Source organism: Hoplias malabaricus, chromosome 1 (genome assembly GCF_029633855.1).
Source record: "Hoplias malabaricus isolate fHopMal1 chromosome 1, fHopMal1.hap1, whole genome shotgun sequence".
Classification (NCBI taxonomy): Eukaryota; Metazoa; Chordata; class Actinopteri; order Characiformes; family Erythrinidae; genus Hoplias; species Hoplias malabaricus.
In genome coordinates, this window is record NC_089800.1 from 64,534,211 (window position 1) to 64,558,257 (window position 24,047).

General features: G+C 38.3%; 1 protein-coding gene and 1 pseudogene across 1 annotated transcript in view; one reads left to right on the plus strand and one right to left on the minus strand.

Moving 5' to 3' along the window:
* Positions 1-24,047, minus strand: part of grid1a (glutamate receptor, ionotropic, delta 1a) — a 318,330-nt gene that overhangs the window by 91,749 nt on the left and 202,534 nt on the right. The window contains exon 3 of the mRNA XM_066681522.1: positions 6,616-6,900. Coding sequence (XP_066537619.1) covers positions 6,616-6,900 — 285 coding nt within the window. The remainder of the gene's footprint in view (positions 1-6,615; positions 6,901-24,047) is intronic.
* On the plus strand, positions 7,698-8,704 carry LOC136702253 (uncharacterized; annotated as a pseudogene).

Below are 24,047 nucleotides of genomic sequence, written 5' to 3' on the forward strand. Positions count from 1 at the left end.
AATGTGTAAACAGAATAAAAACAAAACATTTAGTTTACACTGGTTTCTTTGGTGGAGAATATTGCCAATATATTTAACTCAGTATCTAGAGCTTCCACTAGATATATTTTCCACTGCAAGGCCAAATAGTTACTGATGTTGTGCTCTACTGTTCCATGCCGGTGTTAGCAAGAACATTACTAAACACATAACACTATAAATAAAGTTATAAAAACACAAAGAGACCAGAACTGGCGACACAAAGGTGACGCAGATATGGAGCCAGTCAACGAATCCCTAAGTCATTAAACCTTCCCAGAGAGTGCTTCTGTGGCCATAAGTATGGTGCACTAACTACACTGAGAACCCTGGGCTCAGCCTGTGTGGATCAGCCACTGGAATTGGTTACCCTCTGTGCTCAGAACCGTTCGGCCCTGCAGTGGAAAAGAGGCCTTTGTTCTTGATATATAGTGGAGTTTGGTTGGACATCAATGGATTCCATGAAAAAACGTGGTTGAAAAGTGAAATCCCTCTGGAATAGAAAATGACTGCCATTAACCCCTGCCCATGCCCCCAATTTAGAGTATAGACTTTCCACTAATCAATACAACAATAAGGTAGCATTTCTGTGCTCCTCTCACAATTATGAAATTTCTGACAGGTCTTTAACTCTCTCAGGTTGTTTACTTATTCATTCATTCATTATCTGTAACCACTTATCCAGTTCAGGGTCGCGGTGGGTCCAGAGCCTATCTGGAATCATTGGGCGCAAGGCAGGAATACACCCTGGAGGGGGCACCAGTCCTTCACAGGGCAACACACACACTCACACATTCATTCACACACTCACACCTACGGACACTTTTGAGTTGCCAATCCACCTACCAACTTGTGTTTTTGGACTGTGGGAGGAAACCGGAGCACCCGGAGGAAACCCCTGCAGACACAGGGAGAACACACCAAACTCCTCACAGACAGTCACCCGGAGTGGGAATCTAACCCACAACCTCCAGGTGCCTGGAGACACTATCTGCTGCGCCACCATGCCACCCTTTATTATTATTATTATTATTATTATTATTATTATTATTATTTATGATTCCATTTCACTAAGTCTAGAACAAGTGTATAGAGCAAACTGTATAGAAGTGTTTCTTTTCCATTCTTTTAAACCCATATATCTTGTTCTCAGAGGCGTGATGAAAAGCAATGAAGTGAGACAGGACTGAGACAGCAGTGAGACACATCAGAAGGACAATTAGATTTCAGCGAGAGAGATAAGAACTATTCATTTCTCCCAGGCCCAACACCAAGAGCCCTCCGGAAGAGTCAGTGTCATCGTTTGATAGCTTAATGGTGCGTCCAGGCTTTATGAAGTGCGGCGGACAAGCTCCTCGCGTGGACGATAAGATGGTCACTCACTCAGAGCGGACAGATGAAGGAAAGGAGGAATGGAGGAAAGGAGAGGGAGAGGGAGGGCTAAATATCAGTCCTTGAAGGGAAGATAAATGAGGCTTAAAGGACAAAGACAGCCTTTCAGACGTTTGTATGAATTTCACCAGTTTTCCTGTTTAACTGCTGCCACAGACCAAAAGCGTGTGCATTATATTTGGTAACGTATGAATTAGTATGTTATTATTTATGAAAACATATCAGTTGTATTTTGACACTTATGTTCAGAGATGTTCACTAATGCAAATGTTTTTTGTTTGTTTATTGGCAACTCCAAAAGGAATATATAGGCAATTCCAAAATTAAATATAAATTTAATCATGGAATGTTTAATCGACTAGTCTCCATAGCACAAGCCAAGGAGTGTTTAAAACCAACAGTGGTTTCGCTCCTAACATTTCCCCCTCAACTTTTTTCATCTGTTAATCAAGCTGAGCTGCAGCTTTAAAACATAATGACAAAGAGTAGATGCTCAAAGGGTGGAGTTTCACTGTCTGCATGTTTTAATCATGGAATGCGATCAAAGAGCAGAGCAATGCTAATTAATAGAGAAATAAGAACACTTTTCATACAGAAACCCAATGCACTTCTCTCTCTTTAATATCTTCGAAATACAAACCCTGTTTTGAGAGAAATTGGGACACTTCCTAAAATGCAATAAAAACAGAAATCTGTAATTTGTTCATTCACTTGAAACTTCCTTTGAAAGAGAAAAGACAAAGAAAACATTATTTAAAAAATGTTGAAAAGCACTCCGCGATAGAGGCATGTTTACCACTGGTTCACATTACTTTATTCATTTGCACTTTTTAATCCTTGGGGAATTGAAGATACTAAATGTTGCATTTCATGTATTTATTTATTTATTTATTTAATCATTTCTTGCTCTATAATAGACTTGAGCTGCTCCACAGCCTGTGGTTTCCTAATCTTGATTCATCATATATTGACTGCAGGCCAGTGAAGCACACACACTCTGTGGCTATGAAAACAAAGTGACAATTACTATCCAAAGTTCTCCTGAGCTCATGTGACTATGTCCATCATGGTAGCATGAAGGTTTCACCAACAGTACGGCTTGGTGGCTCAACTGCCGACACATATGCAGCATTGGTTTCTGCCCTTGGACTATACGCCCTGAGATTTCCCCGACTCCCTGAATCTTTCATGATAGCATGAACTGAATATGGTAAAAGACCCAAATTCTTTGCAATCTTACATTGAGAAACATTGTCTTTGAACTGACTGACATTTCTCTCACAAATCTTGGCATAAAGTGATGAGCAACGACCTATTTTTGCCTGCAAAGGCTGAGCCTTTGATGAATTCTCCTATTCTATCTTTTATATTCACCCGCTAACACTGTAATTCTTTGGAACACTGCGACATGAATTTGCTTTCAATTTTCACTCTTATTGCCTCTGTCCCAAGTTTGTTTGGAGTTTGATGCTGGCATTAGTTTCTAAATTTATTTATGTTTACAAAACACAATAAAGTTGTTCAGTGTAATCACCTTACCTGTGAAAGAGGTTCATAAGAATGAACAAATCACATATTCATGTATTTACTGCATTTTACAAAACATTTTGAGAAAAGGGGTTTGTAAACATGATTGTAGACCTATTTATCTGACTTATCTCATTATAAAGTGCAGTGTTTATTTATAATGAGAATGCTGGTCTTCTCACTCGTCTCCCAAATGAAACTGACGAGGACCCGACGCCAAAAGAGTTGATTCTGAGTAAAAAGTTGATTCTGTCGACTCCAGAAAACACAGAGAATTTACCACCAAGTGAAAATCAATAAGTATAACCATAGTAACAGCACACAAAGTTATGATGAAATACTAGAGAACCAGATCCAGTTCATGGCATTAAAAAATGTGTGACCTTTATTTGACAGTGTGTCATGTCCACCATTAATATGATTTTATGGTGAAGGTGGCTAAATAGTTTTAAGAAAGAACAGCGTGCTTTATGCCATGTGTTAAACAATGTGTCACACTTTATTAAGATAGGACACTGGACTTGGATAAATATAGCTTATGGCCATGAACATTTGTGAGAAACAAAAACATTGTTCTAAATGATCTTTGGCTGCCAAGTCTCTCTCTCTCTCTCTCTCTCTCTCTCTGCCTCCTCCAGAGCCAATTAACAGTAGGTCATCATGGTTTCTCTCAGAAGAAGAAAATGAGAACACGAGCCCCATTATTTTACAGAACTGAAGAGACACTGGGGTTAACTGTGGCAGAGGATGAGGATTTTCTTTAAAAAGAGAGAGGAAACATTTTTCCAGTGATATTTCTGTCCAAGGTCAACAGTTAACTAGGAAAAAAATAGGTGTCTTTAATTTATTAAAAACAAAACAGCCACCAAAGTATTAGCAAGGTCAGGACCATGAGGATATGGGAATTGAATCCCAGCTCATTCAACAGGTACTGGATGGAGCTCCACCACTGAGAACAGTCTCACTACTCCACAGCTTAGTACTGTGGGACGTTATACCCCGCTACACTCTCCGAAAAAAAGGTACAGCAGAGGTACATTATTGGTCACGCAAAGTGCAAACAGTGTAAATGTAAAAACTTTAAAGGTACAACAGTGGTGTTAAAGTCAGGTTTTTTTCCCTAAAGGTACATTATATTCATTCCTCCAGAAAGAGAGTTGAATATTTATAATATTTGTAACTTCTTTACAGAACTGTGTAAAATAAAAGAACATAATATCAGTCCTGGAGATGAAATGGGGCGTATGAAATCAAAACAATTTTCATATCTACAATTATAATAGAATATGGTACAATGATGGCCCCTAACTAAAGGCACTGAATACGTACCCTTGAGAGGTCCTGACAGTGTGTCCAACACTTGGCACTGAGCATGGTGAATTTAGGCTTGTGTGCAGCGTCTCTCAGTGAACTGCTAAATGCCTTTCTCCTCTATCCCTGTCCATGGATACGATGACTAGAAGACGTCACTAAATATCTAACTGTAAAACATATAACAGTACAAGTTGTTAACTAATAAAACTGCATGAGGGTTTTCTCCAGTTCCCATCGATGTGTGGAGATGACAGCTGGTGTGTTTTATCATACCCCAGAGGTTTGGAATCTCACTTTGCTTTGTGGTTTTTGGATTTATTAAAAGCTGTTTTTTAATGAGCACTTTTGCTCCTGTGTTACGGAGCAGGGACTTTGCTTTGCTCATAATGAAACCAATCTGATCACTAATGAGGATATTTGTAAAAGAACAGATTTAGAGCTAAGACTTTTTTTTTTTTTTTGCACAAACCCCATTGGACTGTTTCCCTTTCCAGCAGATTAAGCCTAAAGCTGAGAGTAAATAGATTTTAGGGTTTTTAATGGTGGATTAGCAACTTAGTCCAAAACTAAAGTGAATTCAGAAGAAATTTCTGATAAATACATACACACTAAATCATCACTGTATTAGGAACACCTAACTTGTATCTACACTCGCCCATTTGACCTTTCCAGAGAATAGTCCACCAACCAAAAATCTCCAGTCGACAACGCTCGGTGTCCACTGATGAAAGACTAGAGGATGACCGACACCAACTGTTCAACATCAGATGAGCTACTGTCTCTGACTTTACATCTACAAAAGTGGACCAATGAGGAAGGAGTGTCTAACAAATTGGACAGTGTTTGGACTCAGTGTTTAAATACTTGAGCAGCAGTGCTGCGTCTGATCCAACCATATTAGAACAACAAACAATAAGGGTGTTTTCACACCTGTTGCTGGTTTGGTTGAATTTCAGACAGGGAACAATCCAAGCACATCAAAACACCCAAACACTGCAAACCATGTGAGCATTTTCTAACAGTTGACTGGCCAGTCCTGGCTGGGGTGGGAGCAAGAAAGTAAAAATAGGAAGAAGAACCTGTGTTCTGGATTAGTGCAGGTTTCTGTTCTATTTCTAGTTCTCTGATTACCTGCTCTGCTGCATCCAATAGACAAAACACACCTGGCTATGAGAGCTGTTCAGCACCTACCGGCTTCATGCACCTGATTGTCAGCCAATGTTCTCACCAGAAATTAACCATACAGATTTTGTTTGGGACCGATTAGAGAAACGTATATATGTGTATACATATGTATAATAGGCTAGAGGTGTATGAAGCCCCCCAGCATTGGACTGTGGGACATTGTTCTCTGGAGCGATGTAACTCCTGGATCTTTACATTTACTTGACAAGTGTTTCGGCTTTTGTAATTGATCTCCAGTGAAGCCAAACAAGCATGGGCTAGTGGGTATAAAATTTCCCAATACTGTGCTGTGCAACAGCAGAACTGTGTTCCCTGTAATGATTGAGCTCCGGGAGATTTATGTTTACTAAACAAATGTTTAAGTATTGTAATTGTTCTCCAGTGAGGCCTAACTTCAGGCTGAAAATCTTTCACGTCGATTAAACCTTTGGTTGCTTTTGGGAAAGGTCTTCCTTTTTCGTTATTCTCTTCTAAAACAACCCCAATTCCCCAAATTAGAAACTTCACAGTTGTCTCCTTCCTCTGGGTTTGGCTTCTGTTTGATTGATGACGGCTCGCTGTGCTAACACGCAGCCATTAGCCAATCACACACACCTGCAATGAGAGGCTCTCAGGAACAATGGGGGTCTTTTCTAACATGCCGTTCAATGCCAAGCCTGCATTGATTCTCTCTGCGTGGATCTGTAGCCGAGGAACAGGGGAACAGGGTTCTGCAGCTCTTCAAACAGCTCTCTGTTCAAGGTGTGCACTGCAAAAAAAATCACCTTTAAAGAAACAATAAGGAGTTTGCTCCCCTTGGCTGTGGAAACAGCCTCTAGTCTTCTGAGAGGGCTTTAATATAGATGTGAGGTCATTGCTTGTTAGGATTTGGTGGCAGTCACAGGTCAGTTGCTGATGTTGAATGATTAGTACTAGATCCCCCCAAACATCCCAAGGTATAGAAATGGAGCTTCATCACTCCGGATAACAGTTCCCCTGCTCCACAGTCCTGTGATGGGAGGCTTGGCATTGGCACTGGACACAGAGTTCTGAGGCTCATGTGTGTTTTGTTTTGTGTTGTGTGTTTCATTTCAAGCTTTAAAATAGATATAACATGAAGTAGTTGCACACCTTTATCCCTACATTTATTCCCATTAGTGTAAACAACACCGCTATGTCCGTAAACACTGTAATACTCACCATACTCACTGTCGTAGAACATGATAAACTTGTGCCACCGCAGCTCTGAGACCAGCGTTAGCATGACGTCATTGAGGCGTACAGGCGGGCGAGCTGCGAGTGTGTATCTCTCTCCGTCGGGGCTGGGGTTGAACTCACACTCGGCTCGTGGCGTCCCATCCCCGTTTCGCTGGATAAACAAGTGCGGGATGTGCATGGCGTCTGTTAGCGACTGCAGCGCGCTAGCTGCTGCGCAACCGGTCGATGACACCAGCGCCAGGATCCCCTGGTTCATCAGCTCACAGGCTAAAGGCGAACAGATAAAGAGAAAAAGAGAGACAGTGAGAGGGGACAGAGCTTAGAAAATGAGGAGTCATAGGTAATCGAGAAAAAGCAAGATAGACTGGAACATACTTTAAAAGCACTGGTAATATCAAGAGCTATAGGCAAATGTATAACACAGAGTGCACGATTAATAATTAAGAAGTAAAATACTGGTATGTATTATGTGTGGGGTATAACAGAGCATGTGATATAGTATAGAGTTATAAAGAGACATAAAGACAATATATCCTGGTCAGTGATAGCTATGGATCATAACAAATTGCATATATCTGAGGAGATGAACAACCTAAAATATAACAGGGATGCAAGAATGGAGGCAGGATGTAAGTACAAGCCTATTTATCCAAGAGGTCCATGACAAGCAAGTAAAAGATTAGGTTACTGCAGAGAAGACCCAGAAACTACAGACTGGACTAGAAAAATCCAGATTAGACTTGGAACGTATATACTGTGCAGGACAATGTAAGACAGAGGACAGTACAGAGACAGGGTTTATATACACATGGTAATGAACAAACAGCACCTGGGCACGTGTAATCACCATGGCAACTGACCAATCCTCAGTGCAACACATGACCAGACCTGGGCGATTCTTGAACAAGGGAGGAGCAGGGAAACGAAAACAAAAGCACATGCAGCTAAAACCAGGGAAAGACAGTTTTGTTTGTACTGCATCATTGTATTATTATTTTCATATGTGGCATATGAATTTTGGCAGCTCTGCATATGTTGCTAGCCCCCTTTCACCCTGAGCATCAATGGTCAGGACCACCACACAGCAGGTATTATTTGACTTGTAGATCACTCTCAGTACTGCAGTGACACCTATGTGTTGGTGGTGTGTTGTGCTGATATAATTGTCTGAGACAATAGCAGTGCTACTAGAGTTTTTAAACACCTTAATGTTACTGCTGGACTGCCAACCAAAAATATCCACTACCCAAATAATACCTGCTGTGGTGCTGGTCCTGTGAGAGTTCTGACCATATAAGAGAGACACTTCAGTGGCAACTCGAATCTCTGACTGTCTCTCTGACATATCTACATGGATGAAGGAACATCACCTCCAATTGAATTTATCCAAAACTGAACTGCTGGTCCTCCCAGCCAAGCAAGCTATTCTCCACAACATCAGCATCAAGCTAGAGTCCCTATCAGTGGCTCCCACCAAGGCTGTAAGAAACTTAGGTGTCATGGTTGATGACCAGCTGACCTTCGCAGATCACGTTACCGCTATAGCTCGATCGTGACGCTTCTCCCTATTCAACATAAGGAAGATTAGGCCATACCTCAACATACAACACAGCTCCTTGTTCAGACGTTAGTAATCTCCCGTTTAGACTATTGCAACGCCCTCCTGACAGGTCTTCCGGCTTGTGCTGTGAGATCGCTACAGATGATCCAGAATGCTGCAGCACACCTGGTCTTCAACCAACTAAAAAGAGCACATGTCATGCCCCTATTAGTTGAGCTGCATTGGCTACCCTTAGCTGCTCGCATCAAATTTAAATCACTAATGATGGCTTACAGAGTATTCACTGGTTCTGCTCCGATCTACCTCAAACTCTTAAAAACATACGTTAGGGCCCGCCCTCTCCGTTCCTCAAAGGAGCGCCAACTAACACGGCCAACCCCCCGTACAGGTCAGTTGAGGCTATTCTCATCTCTGGTACCACGCTGGTGGAACGAGCTTCCAAGCACTATCAGAGCAACAGGAACCCTCTCCACATTCAAGAAATCATTGAAAACCCAGCTCTTCCGAGAGTATCTCTTGCACTGAATGTCTTTCTTTAATGCACTTATTACTTCCTGGCATATTGCACTTAATGTAAGGTATTTTGTATAATTTGTGCTGTAGTTCGAATGTTAGATCCTCTTTTGTAAGTCGCTTTGGATAAAAGCGTCTGCCAAATGCATAAATGTAAATGTAAATAAGAACAGGGGGTAGAGTCTGGGGGAAAGTCTGTGAATGTACAAATACAAAGTGCACATATACAGTCAGTGAACTGTAGAGGTGGCAAAAGCAAATAGTAAATTTGAAAATTCTCTGCCTGGCTTCTTTGTTCCTCTCAATTCAGCCTCTGAGGTATCAGGGAAGTTGGAACAAAATTAAGTTAAGTTTTCTGGATCTGAACAGTCTAAATCTTTGGTAGACAGTGAATTTAGAAACAAGGATGTGGTGGTAATGTTATGGCTGATAATTGTATAGCTGTATTTTACTTCTTTATATACACATCTTTGTGGCAGCACGGTGGTGTAGCAGGTAAAGTTGCTGTCACAGAGCTCACTGAGCTCAGGTTTGTGGGTTTGAGCTCTGCTCCTGATGACTGAGGAGTTTGGTGTGTACGTGTGGGTTTCCTCCAGTTTCCTCCCACAGTCCAAAAACACACATTGGTAGGTGGCTTGGCGACACAAAAGTGTCTATAGGTGTGAGTGTGTGCGTGAATGTGTAAGTGTGTGTTGCCCTGCAAAGGACCATTGCCCCCTCCAGGGTGTGTTCATGTGACACACCACGACCCTGAACTGGATAAGCGGGTGCAGACAATGAGTGAATATACATATCATTTGTTTTATAAAAAAATGACCATGTCAAATTTTAAAGCTATTTCTAAAAGAAGATTAGAAGAACACATTTCTCAGTATGAATTAGTCCTCAAAAAGGCCTTTTGGCTTCAGCAAACAGTAATTATAGATCTAACTTAGATGTGGCATTAAAAACACGTAATTAATCTAGCTGAGAAAATATAAAACTGTGCACTAGGCTGTCTGCTCATTATTTACATTACTGAATCTGTTAATTTATACGAAAAAATAATTACTTAAGAAGCATGAACTGTGTTGCAGAGGGTTGAAAGAGAATTTATAGACCCAAGTTTATCCCAGAGGAAAAATGATTAAACATGCATTTTTTTTTGTAAAAGATTGTTGCATCATCACACCTTAACATGATGCAATTATGAAATGCAATACATTTTGTGCCTCTCAGATAAAGTAAGTGTACAGCAGTTTACACTATTTCTCAAGAAGTTCATTCCTTCTTATTATCCACTTTCCCTTCCTTTCCTTCATATTTGATCATAAAAGATTCAAAAACAGATGCAGAAACAGAAGCGTGATTGATTGTTATTGCTGGGAGATGACTTATTGAATCACCTTCTTCTAAAACACATGAAAGCAGATGTGACGAGATTAGCTAATAAAAACAAAACAATATTCGCAGTGAAAAATGGAACCCAACAATATCACAGCCATTCAGCACCATAGCTATGCGTCCATTCTTCCCCAGAGAGAGGAAAGCTATTGCTTGTTCAATTTCAGTTGCGCTCAGAAGCTGATAGACCAGTAGAAGAGAGAGCTAAGTTGAAAAGGTAGAGAAGTAGGTAGATCAATAAATTGCAATACAAACCTCCCATACTGGAAAACAAGATGGAAAAAGGAAATTAAGTTTATCACTTGAGACCAAGTGGTGGAGCACTGTATACAGAGTGAGTGTAAGAAGACAATGTTGCTATGCACAATGCGAAATCACTAAATCATTCAAAAACAAACAAGGTCCTGTGAAAAAATTATTGTGCATTATGAAACCTGAATTCATAAAGTCATACACTTTTGTTGATGAAGTGATATGTGTGTAACTCATTAGTTTCCTTTTAGAAATGTAATAAAAAGTTAATTCAGTATAAAATTAAGAATTCAGGATTCAATGACACACACATATTCACTCACACCTACGGACACTTTTGAGTCGCCAATCCATCTACCAACGTGTGTTTTTGCACCGTGGGAGGAAACAGGAGCACCTGGAGTAAACCCACGTGGACATAGAGAGAACACACCAAACTCCTCACAGTCACCTGGAGCGGGACTTGAACCCACAACCTCCAGGTCCCTAGAGCTGTGTGACTGCGACACTACCTGCTGCACCACTGTGCCACCCCTGTGATGTGTTCAGGATATAGAGAAGTCATTAAGTCATGTACTCCTGCTGTATATTTTTATACTGAATACTGCTGAATCAAACCCAGACCCATGCCCAAAATCCAATGTGGGCTACAGTGTTAAAACACTACTAAGCTGTGGAACTGCATTCCCTGGAGCTCCGTTCAATTCCTTTGGTAGGAGTTGGTGTAGAAGAGCTAAGCATCCAACATTGGTACTAGACCTTACTAATGCTTTCATGGTTGGATGCAGTCAAATCTTTGCAGCATTATTCCACTGTCTGGTGTAAAGCCTTCTCTGTATAGAAGAGATACCAAAGCAAAAGAGGGAATGTCATTTCAGGAAAAAAAGGTGCATGAATATTTATCCAAAAAACAAACAAACAAACAAACAAACACTCAAATTCTTAACTTGACAGTTTGTTGAACAACAGCACACGAGGCCCAAATCACTACCAGCAAAAAGATGAATTGAGGAGATAAATTGATGGCTGCTGTTTTGTGGATTAGAGACAATTTCCACAAAATGACACGTTGTGTTTATAATTGAGGTCTCAGTTTGTTTTGGAGCATTGCTAAAGTGCATCAGAGAGCGTTGGTTTCCATCAACAGATGACAAGTGCACAGAACCTGTCAATTAGTCAAAGCTCCATAATTCATTTGTGGGAAAAAAATAATGATATATCAATCTTGGGGATTTACAATAAATCTTAAGACAGAGAAGAGGCTTAAAACAGGAATATAGGAATAAACATACGTTAAAAAATTTGACTCTTTATAACAATATCTATAACAATTCATGAATCATGAGTAAAAAATGTTTTCATAATTTATTATAACATGTTTAATGTTGGGCGGCACAGTGGTGCAGCAGGTAGTGTCACAGTCACACAGCTCCAGGGACCTGGAGGTTGTGGGTTCAAGTCATGCTCCAGGTGACTGTCTGTGAGGAGTTTGGGTGTGTTCTCCCTGTGTCCATGTGGGTTTCTTCCCTCAGTCCAAAAACACACGTTGGTAGGTGGATTAGCAATTCGGAAGTGTCCGTAGGTGTGAGTGAGTGTGTGTCATGCTGTTAACACCCACTCTAGGGTGTGTTCCTGCCTTGCGGCCACTGATTCCACGTAGGCTCTGGACCTACTGTGACCCTGAACTGGTTAAGGGTTACAGACAATGAACGCAATGAATAGTTTTGTGTAAAATGTATTCCCAATCATTTTGATATGTGTAATCAATGGATGTAAGTTATGGGGCATTTTACTCGGAGACAGATGCTAAATACAAGGTAACGAAAGAATAAATTATAAGACTCTTAAGGTCAAATCTGAAAGGCAGGCTGACTTTACACTAATAAACTGATGTTTTCATTTTTGACTGAAGAGACAGAGAGAGAGAGAGAGAGAGAGAGAGAGAGAGAGAGAGAGAGAGAGAGAGAGAGAGAGATCCTGATAGCTGCCGAATGTGAATCCAAATTTCCAAGATTTTTCACTTGTTGGATGTTTAATGCAACACATTTCATGCAAATTCTCACTGTGGAAGGAGATATATCACTTTGAAAACAGAAAGAGTACATCACATTTCTGATTTTCATAAACAAACAAGAATACATTTCTTCCAGCGTTCCTTCAGAATAGAGGGGTATTAATCACCAGTCTCTTCTTTTAGAGCAGTAAGAATCTCTACTCTTTGGAGAAGGCTTTACCCTAGGTGATGGAACACTGCAGTGAGGTTTTGATGGCATTCAGCCAAACATAAACCTTATTTGAGTCAGGTGCTGATGATTAGATTAGGTTGATCATTTTATTATTGTGTTAATTTGCACAGCTGAATCTGAATTCACTAATTATACATTTCCTCGTATTTATGATTGACTATCCACCAACCTACAGAGCTGGATTTGTCATGGATGGCTGGGAATCCAGGGAATATTGGCCACGGCTTGTGCTCTGCGTATGTTTTAATCTTTGTGTGTAATCTTCTGGCTCAGAACACTGTTCTGCTTTTCTGCTGGATGTCCTCAGTCACAGATGGTGAACTCCATGCTGGGCAATACTCATGATCTACGCAACGGTTGTAATTTTGCCGTTTTCCCAAGTTTGTTTTGCACATTCCACACACTTGTACATTCACTCACATACTCACTCACTTATATACATACATGCTCTCTCTTTACCATACATAATCACACACCCACTCACTCACATACATACTCACTCACAGTCACTAAAATCCCCGACAAGGGGGTGCTACTTCTGTTTAGAAACTGCTCTACATAGCAGGGAAATGTGAACCAAATCCACATTTTAGACGTGTTTTTGTGTGTGTGTAAAAAGCAAAATAAATAAAATAATTTGTAAATAAAATACATTTTTAAATTTGAGATTGACCTTGCTCATGAAATTGAATGTGAGCGAACACAGCCTGTGTTTAACTTTTTATAGAAAGTCAATCACTCACTTCAGAAATGATTTAATATTCATAAGATATTTATTTTTTTCCTTGTTAAACTATGTGTAATAAATGAAATCTAAAATATCTGGGACATGCCAGAAATACAGGGATGGTGTTGCCTTGTGACAACAGCATATAACAAAAGAATAATACATTGCATACAATGAGGGTCATATAAACACAGTCCTATGGGACATAGCCACATTCATTATGTAGCCTTGAAAACTACAGTAGTCTAAAAATATAATGTAATATCAGTGTGGCCCTGTAGTCCCCCATCATTCTGCGTAATGCTAGTAAATTATTTTTTGAGATCTGTTTTTGGGATCTAACAGAATAGGTGAGTTGGTGTTTGCCTTCAAGTTGAGCTCTGGCACTTTAAGAGAAGTAGCTTAAAGTAGTCTTAACACTTATCTAAAGCTGTTTATATATATATAACTGCTTTGATTCAGAAGCTATTATATATAGTTGGCTTTTTTGTTCAAATCATATTTATATTGGATTTGAGCCAATATCCATCTGATGCAATGTTCATTCAAAATATATTATTATTTTTATTATTATTATTTTGCCTAGAGTTGTCTTCAGGGGCCAGAAACAAAGCCAAACAAAATGGACAAGTATATGTTGATTTCAGAGAGAAATTGCAATCATTTTTGGTCTGTTTTGCTGTGGTAGAGTTGAACTGTTAAATTAGACTCAGATTTTCTCTGCAGGTCTAAATTAAATGTTGGCACTTTGTAATTATCACATTTCAAACTGTTCAGTGTCTCAGAAATTCCACCTCCAAAACATTCTTTTAAAGATTTGTGCAAAAGACAATGGGAAGCGTGTAAACAGATCAGAGTTCACCTGCTGTGAAAATGCTCAGTGCCCACAGCGGGCTGTCAGCCTGAATTATGAGATTAAGGCAGAAGTGGAGAAAACAGGGATATGTGGGATGTGTATGAGTCTCATAAGAACTTGACAGGCCACTTTTTTCCTCTATTGATTGACCTTGAAGAAATGTTGCATAAAATAACTCCATTGTCTTAGAGCTTTGGATCCATTAACAACACACTGAGAGTCATTTAGAGGATGAGGACACATTGCCCTGAGGTTGGTTTTATGAAGGTGATGTCACTCCCAGTACATCACCACTCAGCCATAACAATAAAATGACCTCTGTGTTGTTGGGCGTCACTTATTTATTTACTTATTTTACCTCATTCACACGTATCTGGGCATCTCCCAGGACATATGTACATGATCTAACCGAAACTAAACAAACCTCACCAAACCCTTACTCACACTTTGTCTGAATTTCTTCACTTTGCTTCTAATGTAATGCAATGTATGAACAGACAGTAAAACATTCTTATAGAATAGTAAGTCATTATTAGATGTATATAACTATATAATAGATATAATTATGATATAACAGACCATAACAGTTGGATAGAAAGCCACAGAATAGTATTTCATTAAAATGTCTAATAACTTGACTTTATTTAATAGTTATTATTAAAATGACAGAGCCATTAGATGTGATGAGGGTTATTTGGTGGAAACAAGCTTTGCGGAAACAACTTTTGTGTTTGTCCCTTGTGTTCTGAGCTTTTTTAAGATGGCCGTAGTTCAGTAGGTGTTGGTATAAGGGGAGTTTGGAGATGGCAGTTTACCATGTTGTTACCGTATTGTGCATCAGATAACATAAAATGTACTGTTTTTCACCCATTTTTTTAAATAATTGAATGCATTAAATGTATGTATTTATAAGGTTTTATATGTGGCACACACACAATATCTGGAATCATGCATGTGATTATAACAAGTAAACTGTATTAAAGCATGTAAACTGACTTATGTCATGCATCATGATGCATATATAACTAAGTGTGCCAAATGAGACCTTATGGGCATATTTATAATGAATTATGAACACAATGTATAGGAGGTTTTAGCAAAATATGGATATGGTGATACAGAGAACACACTTGAAAATTGGGTATGCATTATTTCAATAATGATCAGATTATATCAATATATACATTTTCATGGTGCAGTAATTCTGAATTAAGTTTATGTTTCCCTCTAGAACTTTGTGCGGGTCTTTGTTGTTCTGAGCTTTTGAAGGTGGCTGTCGTTCAGCAGGTTGGAGTTTAAGTGGAATTTGGAGACTGCAGCTAATTAAGTGGCTATTGTTTGCCTTGGTGTTGTGTATCAGATGATAGCAGACATGCTTTTTTTATTATTTTTTTTTTACTTTTTTTTTTTACAACAATTAGGTGTAACTGCTCTCAATTAGCATAAGGAAGGGAATGAATACTCTTATTAATTCTAGTGTGTCAGCACAGTAATTATGCTATTCACAGAAGATCTTAAAAGCATGGTTCAAAGAAGTTGCATAATCAAAAACTATGCATAATAACTTAAAAAACGCATTAGTGTTTAATATAACACAGCATGGGCTAATACGGAAACTAAAGGGTTTTTCCAGTGCTCTATTTTATGTGGAGACCAGTGCCACAGTGCAGTAGGTGTCTGATCACTGTAAAATATCAGGCACATTATACAATATATTTTTAAGGACACACTTTTAATGAGTAAATTCAGCTAATTTAAGGTTGAACCAATGTGAGCACAGTTTTTAATCTTCATAAATCTCCATAGAAGCACATGAGCCTAAGGTCACCATGCCCAATGCCAAGAGTCCAGCAGATAGGTCTAAAGCCAACCAGAATTATGAAACCACATTAACTATCATGATGGAGCTTATTTATTTGAGATTTGTTGAGATTTGTAATCCTTCATCATCTAAAATCCATAGCTTTCTAATGTTCTCATGGAGGCTGAATGCCATCAAATCCACATTGCAATGTTCCACCATCTAGTCTAAAACCTTGCACCAAAGATTACGGACTGTCACTGCAGCAAAAATGGGAAAACTCCTGAGAAAAAAAAAAACATTTCAGAAGATGTGTTAGATAAGTTGGGTCTACAGATATTTGTAGTCATAAATATTTAAGATCTTTACAAGATAATGTTTAAAGTATATGTCTATACCATTTTCTTTGAGCTTATTGCATGTCTCTGTACGATATTAACTGTCTGTCTTCTGCCTTATCTCCCATCGTCTCACAGCTCAGAGCTGTATGTTGTTACACTTTGGCCCAATATGAATAGATGGCAAATAGATCCTTGTATGACTATATATTTGTCCTGGTATTCCACTGCATTGGATTGTGGAGTTCTGGGAGCTGAGGCAAACACTACAATGTGTCTAAGCCCATGAGCATGAGTTTCCTCTTGAGACAATGAGCTAATATTATCTTGAGAAGTTTGTAGAAGTGCCCCTGTTCTTCTCTGTCTTCTTACTTTCTCAAAAGATTCTTGTCACCACTTACAACTCATAAATGAGTGAATTCAACTACGGCTAGTCTTCACCCGCTATGGAAACTGTTGTAATCCCTCTCTGTCATGCTGCTTGTTTTGTTTTTGTTTTTTACTGAATTTATGGGTGGGTTTCACTCTGTTATTTTCAAAATGAAAACTTTGGCTAAAAATGTACAATTTAAACTCATTATCATCTATTAGTTCAGCAAACATTTTTACTCCTGCTGCTTCCTGGCAGCATGTTTTCAGTTCAACACATTTGTCCATCTGGACCTGTGTGTTTGTGTGTGTGTGTTTGAGTGCCACTAGTTCTCAATAAGACATTTTATAAAAACCACTCTAACTTGTGTTTCCACATAATTTTATTTACAAATATAATCCCCACCAAAAAATGCCAAGAGTGTGTGTAAAACACCGTGTTCTCTGTAATGAGGGAACCCCTTCCAATACCTTTAGGATAATCTGGGATCCAGAACTAATCATACAATATCACTACCTGATCCAACAAACATTTACATGCCTGAATGCAATCCAATCATCACAGCAAGTAAAGCCTTCACTGAAAAGTAGAAGTGGATTTCTCCTATAGTATCAGATTTAATGTCCACACACTCAACACAGCAGGACAGGGTTTGTCTTGTTTGCCTTTAAATGAAAAATAAACTGTTTTCCTTTGGCGGGAGTCAGCTCCATCTGTTCAGAGGCTGGAGATGAAGAGGAGTACCAAAGAATACTGCCATCTAACCTACAGAAAATGTGACAGAATGATGAGTGACTTGAGTGCTGAAATCACAGTACCACTTTAAAATAAGACTACATTTATAAATGTTTATAAATGGTTTAAACATCTGTTTGTTACATGGTTATTAATTAGGTTGTAAACACTTTAAAAGCCATTAATAATTATTATAACCCAGAGATAAGAAATGCCAAAGTGACCTTTTTTTTTAATCAAACACTGAAAATGTCAGAGAACTGAATTTAATCATTTCACATGTTTAAGGTGCACCATATTATAATAATTGTATTCAAACACTCTGATAAGTTTACTTCTTAAAATGGTTAAACTTATTAACAAATATGTGATGAAGCCAACAGGCTTCATTCTGACGGTTGGAAAAGACAATATAAGGTCAGTATCTGGCAAGATTTGAGGTTTTAACAGTGTAAATGGACGTGGGCTCAGTATTTGGCAAACAACAGGGCACTGCTGCCTTTTCTACCTGTGTGTTATAACTGATTATTAAGTACTATCAATGTATTAACATCATACGTTTTAACTATTAAAAAACTGATTTTAAACCCTTTAAAAACCTTTATAAGTGTGGTTTTATTCTAAAGTGGCACAGAAACCTTTTCAGCTGTAATAATAATAATAATACATTTTATTTGTAATGTACTTTACATTTCAAGGAAATCTCAAAGACCCTGAGAAATAAATTTTTCTAGGGATGTCCATGTGTAACCACTTACTAGTGCTGGGCAATATGAGCACAAATCAATATCACAATTAATTGTAGATTTTACCACGATTACAGTTAATGAATAATTTTTTTTTTTGTTTTTGTATTTTAGACCCTCATAGTTCAGTGACGAGGCTTGTACTGTAAATATGCTCCAGCATTAAACAGTGTCGTCTTAATTATAGTCAGAGCATGTCCAAACCACAGATGCTGTGTTTGTCTTTGGTATGAGCTGCTCAAGTCATGGTCGGCCTCTGCATTTAGGTTGCTTCTATGTGGCAGATAGAGGCAGAATCATGTGACTACTGCTTTGTAGCATGTTTCCAAAGGGACAGTACATGAACACACATTGGGGACATAACGGAATAAATATGATCAACATTAGAAGTTCTGAATGTCAGTTTAGATTCATTTTCGATTAACTGCCCAGCCCTACTATTTACCCAGTTCAGAGTTGCTTGTGTCCAGAGCCTACCTGGAATCACTGAGTGCAAGGTGGGAACACACCCTGGAGGGGGTGCCCGTCCTTCACAGGGCCACACAAATTCATAGATTCACTCACACCTAGGGCCACTTTTGAGTCGCTAATCCACCTACCAACGTGTGGACCGTGGAAAGAAACCAGAGCACCTGGAGGAAACCTACGTGGACACGGGGAGAACACACCAAACTCCACACAGACAGTCACTCGGAGCAGCACTCAAACCCACAACTTCCGGGACCTTGGAACTGTGTGACAGGAACACTACCTGTTGTGCCACCATACTGCCTTCTGCATGAATGTGATTTTTATGAAATGTTTATAGCAGAAAATATATATTAGTTGAAACATTCAACTTCATTATGGGTCCATACTTTCTGCACACAACTGTATACTGTTTGTTCATTCATTCATCTTCTGAAACCCCAAGCTGACATTTGACATTGGGTGTGGTGAAAACAGATCTGTGAGTGGGTGTGTGATGCTTTTCTTTGAAGATTATTTGAAAGGTTGAATGACTGCATGCACAAACATAAAGCAACTGAATTCGCTCAGCATGGTACATTTCCAATTTATGTTGAATTTTATCTTATTTTGTTTCCTTATTTTTCATTCTCTCACATACTGTGTAGGAAGGCACAGGATGTTTCGCCCACTTCCTGGGACCTTATGGGAACTCAAAAAGCCTTGGCATTTACACTTAAGGGCACAGTGAGTAAACCAAAGCTTTCTCTGATCTTACATTTCAGCATAGGGTCATTTTCAGAACTGATCTAGAGCATTTTAAGAAAATAAAATGTCCCCTGACTAAGTGAAATCAAATAAATTTAAATCAATCTCATATTTCTCATTCTGAGACCTCTGTAAAATATTTCTAGATTTTTCAAACTTTTTATTTTAAGTGATTGTATTTGATTAAATTTTATTCAGCTCGCAGATCATTTTTATTATTTCATGCATGGTATTACACCATTTTTTGGTGAGAAAGTTTCATTTTCTTTGTGTGTGTATGGCTAAAATTCCATGAAGTTCTGAAAATATTTTGGTCCTAATTTTCCTCAAGCTACTCACATGAGAAAAGTAGAAATATAGAAGAAAAAAAAATGTGTGTACATGTCATAAAAATGCATAACCGCTGGTCATCTATGATTCATGAGAAGGTGAGCTATGGTTTAAAAATAGATGAGACGTCCAAAGGGAAGTTTTGCATACAGACACTGTGGGGTGTAGATCTTTCGCTTCACAGAGAATTTTTAAGCGCCCTCAGATTTGGGTCGTATTTATTTGAGGATAAGAGTATGAGGATGATGATGATGATGTGCGTGATAAAACACATACAAATGTGTACAAAACAATTTACATGAAAACGTTTCAATACATTTTCAGATGGATTTAATTTTATTTATTTATTTAACAGTAAGAGGGACCCTGTTGTTTAAATGGCATTACACAAAGAATCAAGCTTAATATCAGGGTTATGAACTCACAATGTTAAAATGGTCAAATACATTTCACTTTTACTGCACCTACACACTGTCAGAAAAAACAACAAAAATAAAAAATAAAAAAGATCCTACGCATGTAGACAGTTGTTCAATAAAGATACAGCGTAAATGTTCCTTCAAATGTGTTCTCTAAAGAAATATTCTTATCTCCAGAAGAAAGATCAAATATTTGTACCTTTTAATAACAGACCTGTTTTAAATAGAAAACCAATAAGAAAATCCTGAATTTAACATGAGATTTATGAAATTAATGAAACTTAATAATCTACAATTAACATAGGATTTGGTACATTTACATTCCCACACTAAAGGTACTAAAGATGTAAAGAGGTTCACTTCAGTGATAGCAAAGGTTTGGTTTCTGATTTTCAGAGAGTGTAGGAGTAATTATAAGCTTTCAATGCTAACTGAGCATGTCACAATTATGCATGTTTAGTTGATGATTCATGAGCATATGACTGTGAATAAAACGTTTGTAGATACTTGCTACAAATATGTAGTAGCCCCAAACTGATCAGGGTCACTAAAGGTATAAACTGTGTAAATGCACCTTTAAAGGTACAGCAGTGGTGTAAAAGTCTAACTGTTTCCTAAAGGTATGTTACATTCTCGTCTCCAGAAGGAGAGGTGAATGTTTGTAATATTTCATTACAGAACTGTGTAAAATAAAAGAGCATAATATAAGTCCTGGAAATCAAATGGGTTGTAAGAATCAACACAACTTTAAAATATACAATTATAATAGAATAAGGTACAATTATGTTACCTAATTAAAGGTACAGACTATGTTACTTTGAGGGTACCACCACAGTGACTGTGCAAGTGGAGCTCAAATAAACAAACATTATTTACTGCTGCTCTCTAATGATTTTATTCATTACAAAAATACAAATAAAGACACACCAGGTTAACAGCACACTATATTTACAACCAGCACTTTAAAAAATAACCTTGTTTCTATATTCTGTCCATTTTATCAGCTAGGTTTACCATACAGGTGCACCCTGTAGTTCTAAAATTAGATCTGTTGTTGTATATAGATTGTTAGCATCTTTTCACACAGATCCTTAACTGTCAGGACCACCAGAGAGTAGATATTATTTGGGTGGTAGATCATTGTTAACGTATCCTCAAATGTTGTCACTAAACAGTGTTACGAAAGTGTTTAATAGTGTTATATTTGTGTTGTGCACTATTTTGCCAGAACATTGACCAAATTCTAAAGACCTAGCAGTTGTCACGTTTTCCTAACAATCATCCTCCTCTCATCCTTGACCTAGAAGTAGCTTTTTTTTAAGCTATCTTGCCAGATGCCCAAAAAGCAGAGGAGATGAGAGAAGCCATTTCAATCTCCCACTAGTGCAGCTTCCGGTGAAATATACATCAGAGTTCACTACACAGAACAACTATAAAAGTTTTAGCATGATTCTGAATCGCTGTGTACACACCCAGAGAGGACAGTCCACATGGAGGGATTCAACCATGCTTTAAATTCTGTTTTGTCTGTAGTCATAGAAACTCAGAACTTTAAGTATTTTGTGTACCTAGCAATTGAGTAATAGAAAATAAGAAGCTTAAGGCCTTACAGAAATGTGTTATCTGACCCTGTCCACTCAATTACTGCTGGAGAATTAGGGGTTTGATTTTAGGCTCAGTTTTGATGACATGGAAATGTATTAGCTGTTATGTTTTCCCATCCCGGTGTTCTTTACTTTCCTCAATATCTCCACTAGGAGATAGGATAGGAGAGAAACAGTAGGACAGGAGGGAAAGTACAGGAGTATTAACAAAAGTTTCTGAATGCTAAATTTATGTCTTTATATATTTACTTATTTGTAGGCCAAAGCCTTAGTAGTGTGTTAAGAGCTCAGTACTGACTTCAAATGTTTCTCCAGAAACACGACTCTGTTTATTTTAATTAATTTAAAGAATCCCTTTCCAATTATTGGAGAATTCCCCTTTAAATCCTCTGATCTATCGGTATATCATAGCTTATATAAAGAGGTCCGAGAAGGAAACAGATGGAGATGGATTCTGACAGAAATTGTGTGAGACATGAGCCCAATTTCTGCTCAAACACTGAGACTGTCGGGTCGTTTCTGACTGATATCAGCTGACATCCCTCTTTCCCTCCATCCTTTTCCCCCTCTCTCTGAGGAATACACAGAGAGATGGGATGTTTGGGCCTGGGGTGGCCTTCGTGTCCAGTCCAAATGGAAATGATGGGTTTTTTATGAGAAACAAGGACTGAAATGCACTTCTTTTGGTTTTTTGTCTTTTTTTTTCTCCTTTCATCCTCCGTCTTGCCTACATGGGGGACTACATACACTTCTAGCCCATACTTGGTTTTGGACATTGGTGAAACTAGGCTTGTGTGTCTGCTCCAAGATGTCACAATCTGCTGTCAATACTTTTCTTTAGATTATACAAAGTATGTGCCCACAATTCAAGTCACACTTTTTAACGGGAAGTTTCGGCTCAGGCACTAAGGCATATTTTCTGATGCTGAGGATGATACTTTTTAGGAAAGCAATAATTCAACTCATGCTGCTGACGTCAACATATTTTTGGAACAATTCAGTGCTCCACTACTTCACAACGTAAGCAAAAGTGATTTTGCCAACGTCCACAATTCAAACGATCATCAAATACTTTCCCCCTAAAATTTATGAACAATAGCTATTTTGTGTCAGGCACAAACAGCAGCAATGACATTAGACGAGTAATTTGAGATTTATCAGAAGTGAAACTAATGTAATAATGCGTTTGAGTCAGTCCAGAGACTTTAAAACCTCCAAGAAATAAACAACCAGGAAAAGTGCAAATGCAACAAAACACAGAAAACCAATCCTAATACATTACATTGCAAAAAGTTTGCTGTCTGACATTTCTCCAGAAATTAATGGTATTAATCAGGAGCTTTCTCCTTTTTTTGCTGCAATAACAGGCTCTATTGCTCTAGGAAGCCTTTACATGTTGTAACATTGCTGTGAGCATATGATGGCATTCAGCCCCAGAAACTTTAGTGAGATCATGTGCTATGTCTTATTTTTTGAATGATCCAAATGCTAGATCACAAACACAAAGGTTCTGTTCATACCTGGCACACAAGCCACTGGCATTTCCACATAGCAAAATCTCCAGTGTTAAATCAACACTATTAGTGTTAACGTAACATGGAGACTGTTAAATTATTACACTAACAGTGTTAACACTAATACTGTTGATTTAACGCAGTTGAATTTGCTGTGCATATGGCATTCTGAATGTGCCTCATGTGAACAGCTATGATCAGATTGCTAGGGAGAAATAGATAAAGAACCTTAACAGAAATGACAAAATAACAAACACTGATTCTCATTGTGTACTTAGAAACACAAATGCCAAGAAAAGTTAAAATACTCTAATATTGTTCTCGCTCCGCCTAAAACAGCAAGGATGCATGAATTCATCACTTGCCAAATGGAGCAATCTGAAAATCCCATAATTCCCTGTGCCAAACACTTGCAAGGTGATTTCACAAGAACATTATTCTCAGCAATGTTCTTCTAGAGAACACAAGTCCATTCTTTGTGTTCTTGTTATTGAGAAAGCACCAGGGTTCTTGTCTACAATGCATTGTAGAGCCTGAATTCATGAAGGCATACACACTTGTTATATGAAGTGTTATACATGGAAGTGTATTTAACCCATACATTTTAAGACATTATTAATGCAATATAAGCATCAATAAGGCCTAATGAAAACATTAGTCAGAGGAAGTGTTAATATATTTTTAACAGGTAAATCTTGGTCTTGTGGGCACATCGTCTTATGTAGAGCAATTAGGATGAATAGCACCCCAGTGTTCTCCCTTTTCAAGGTAAATGTGTGTTCACAGTCATTTTACAGTTGTGTG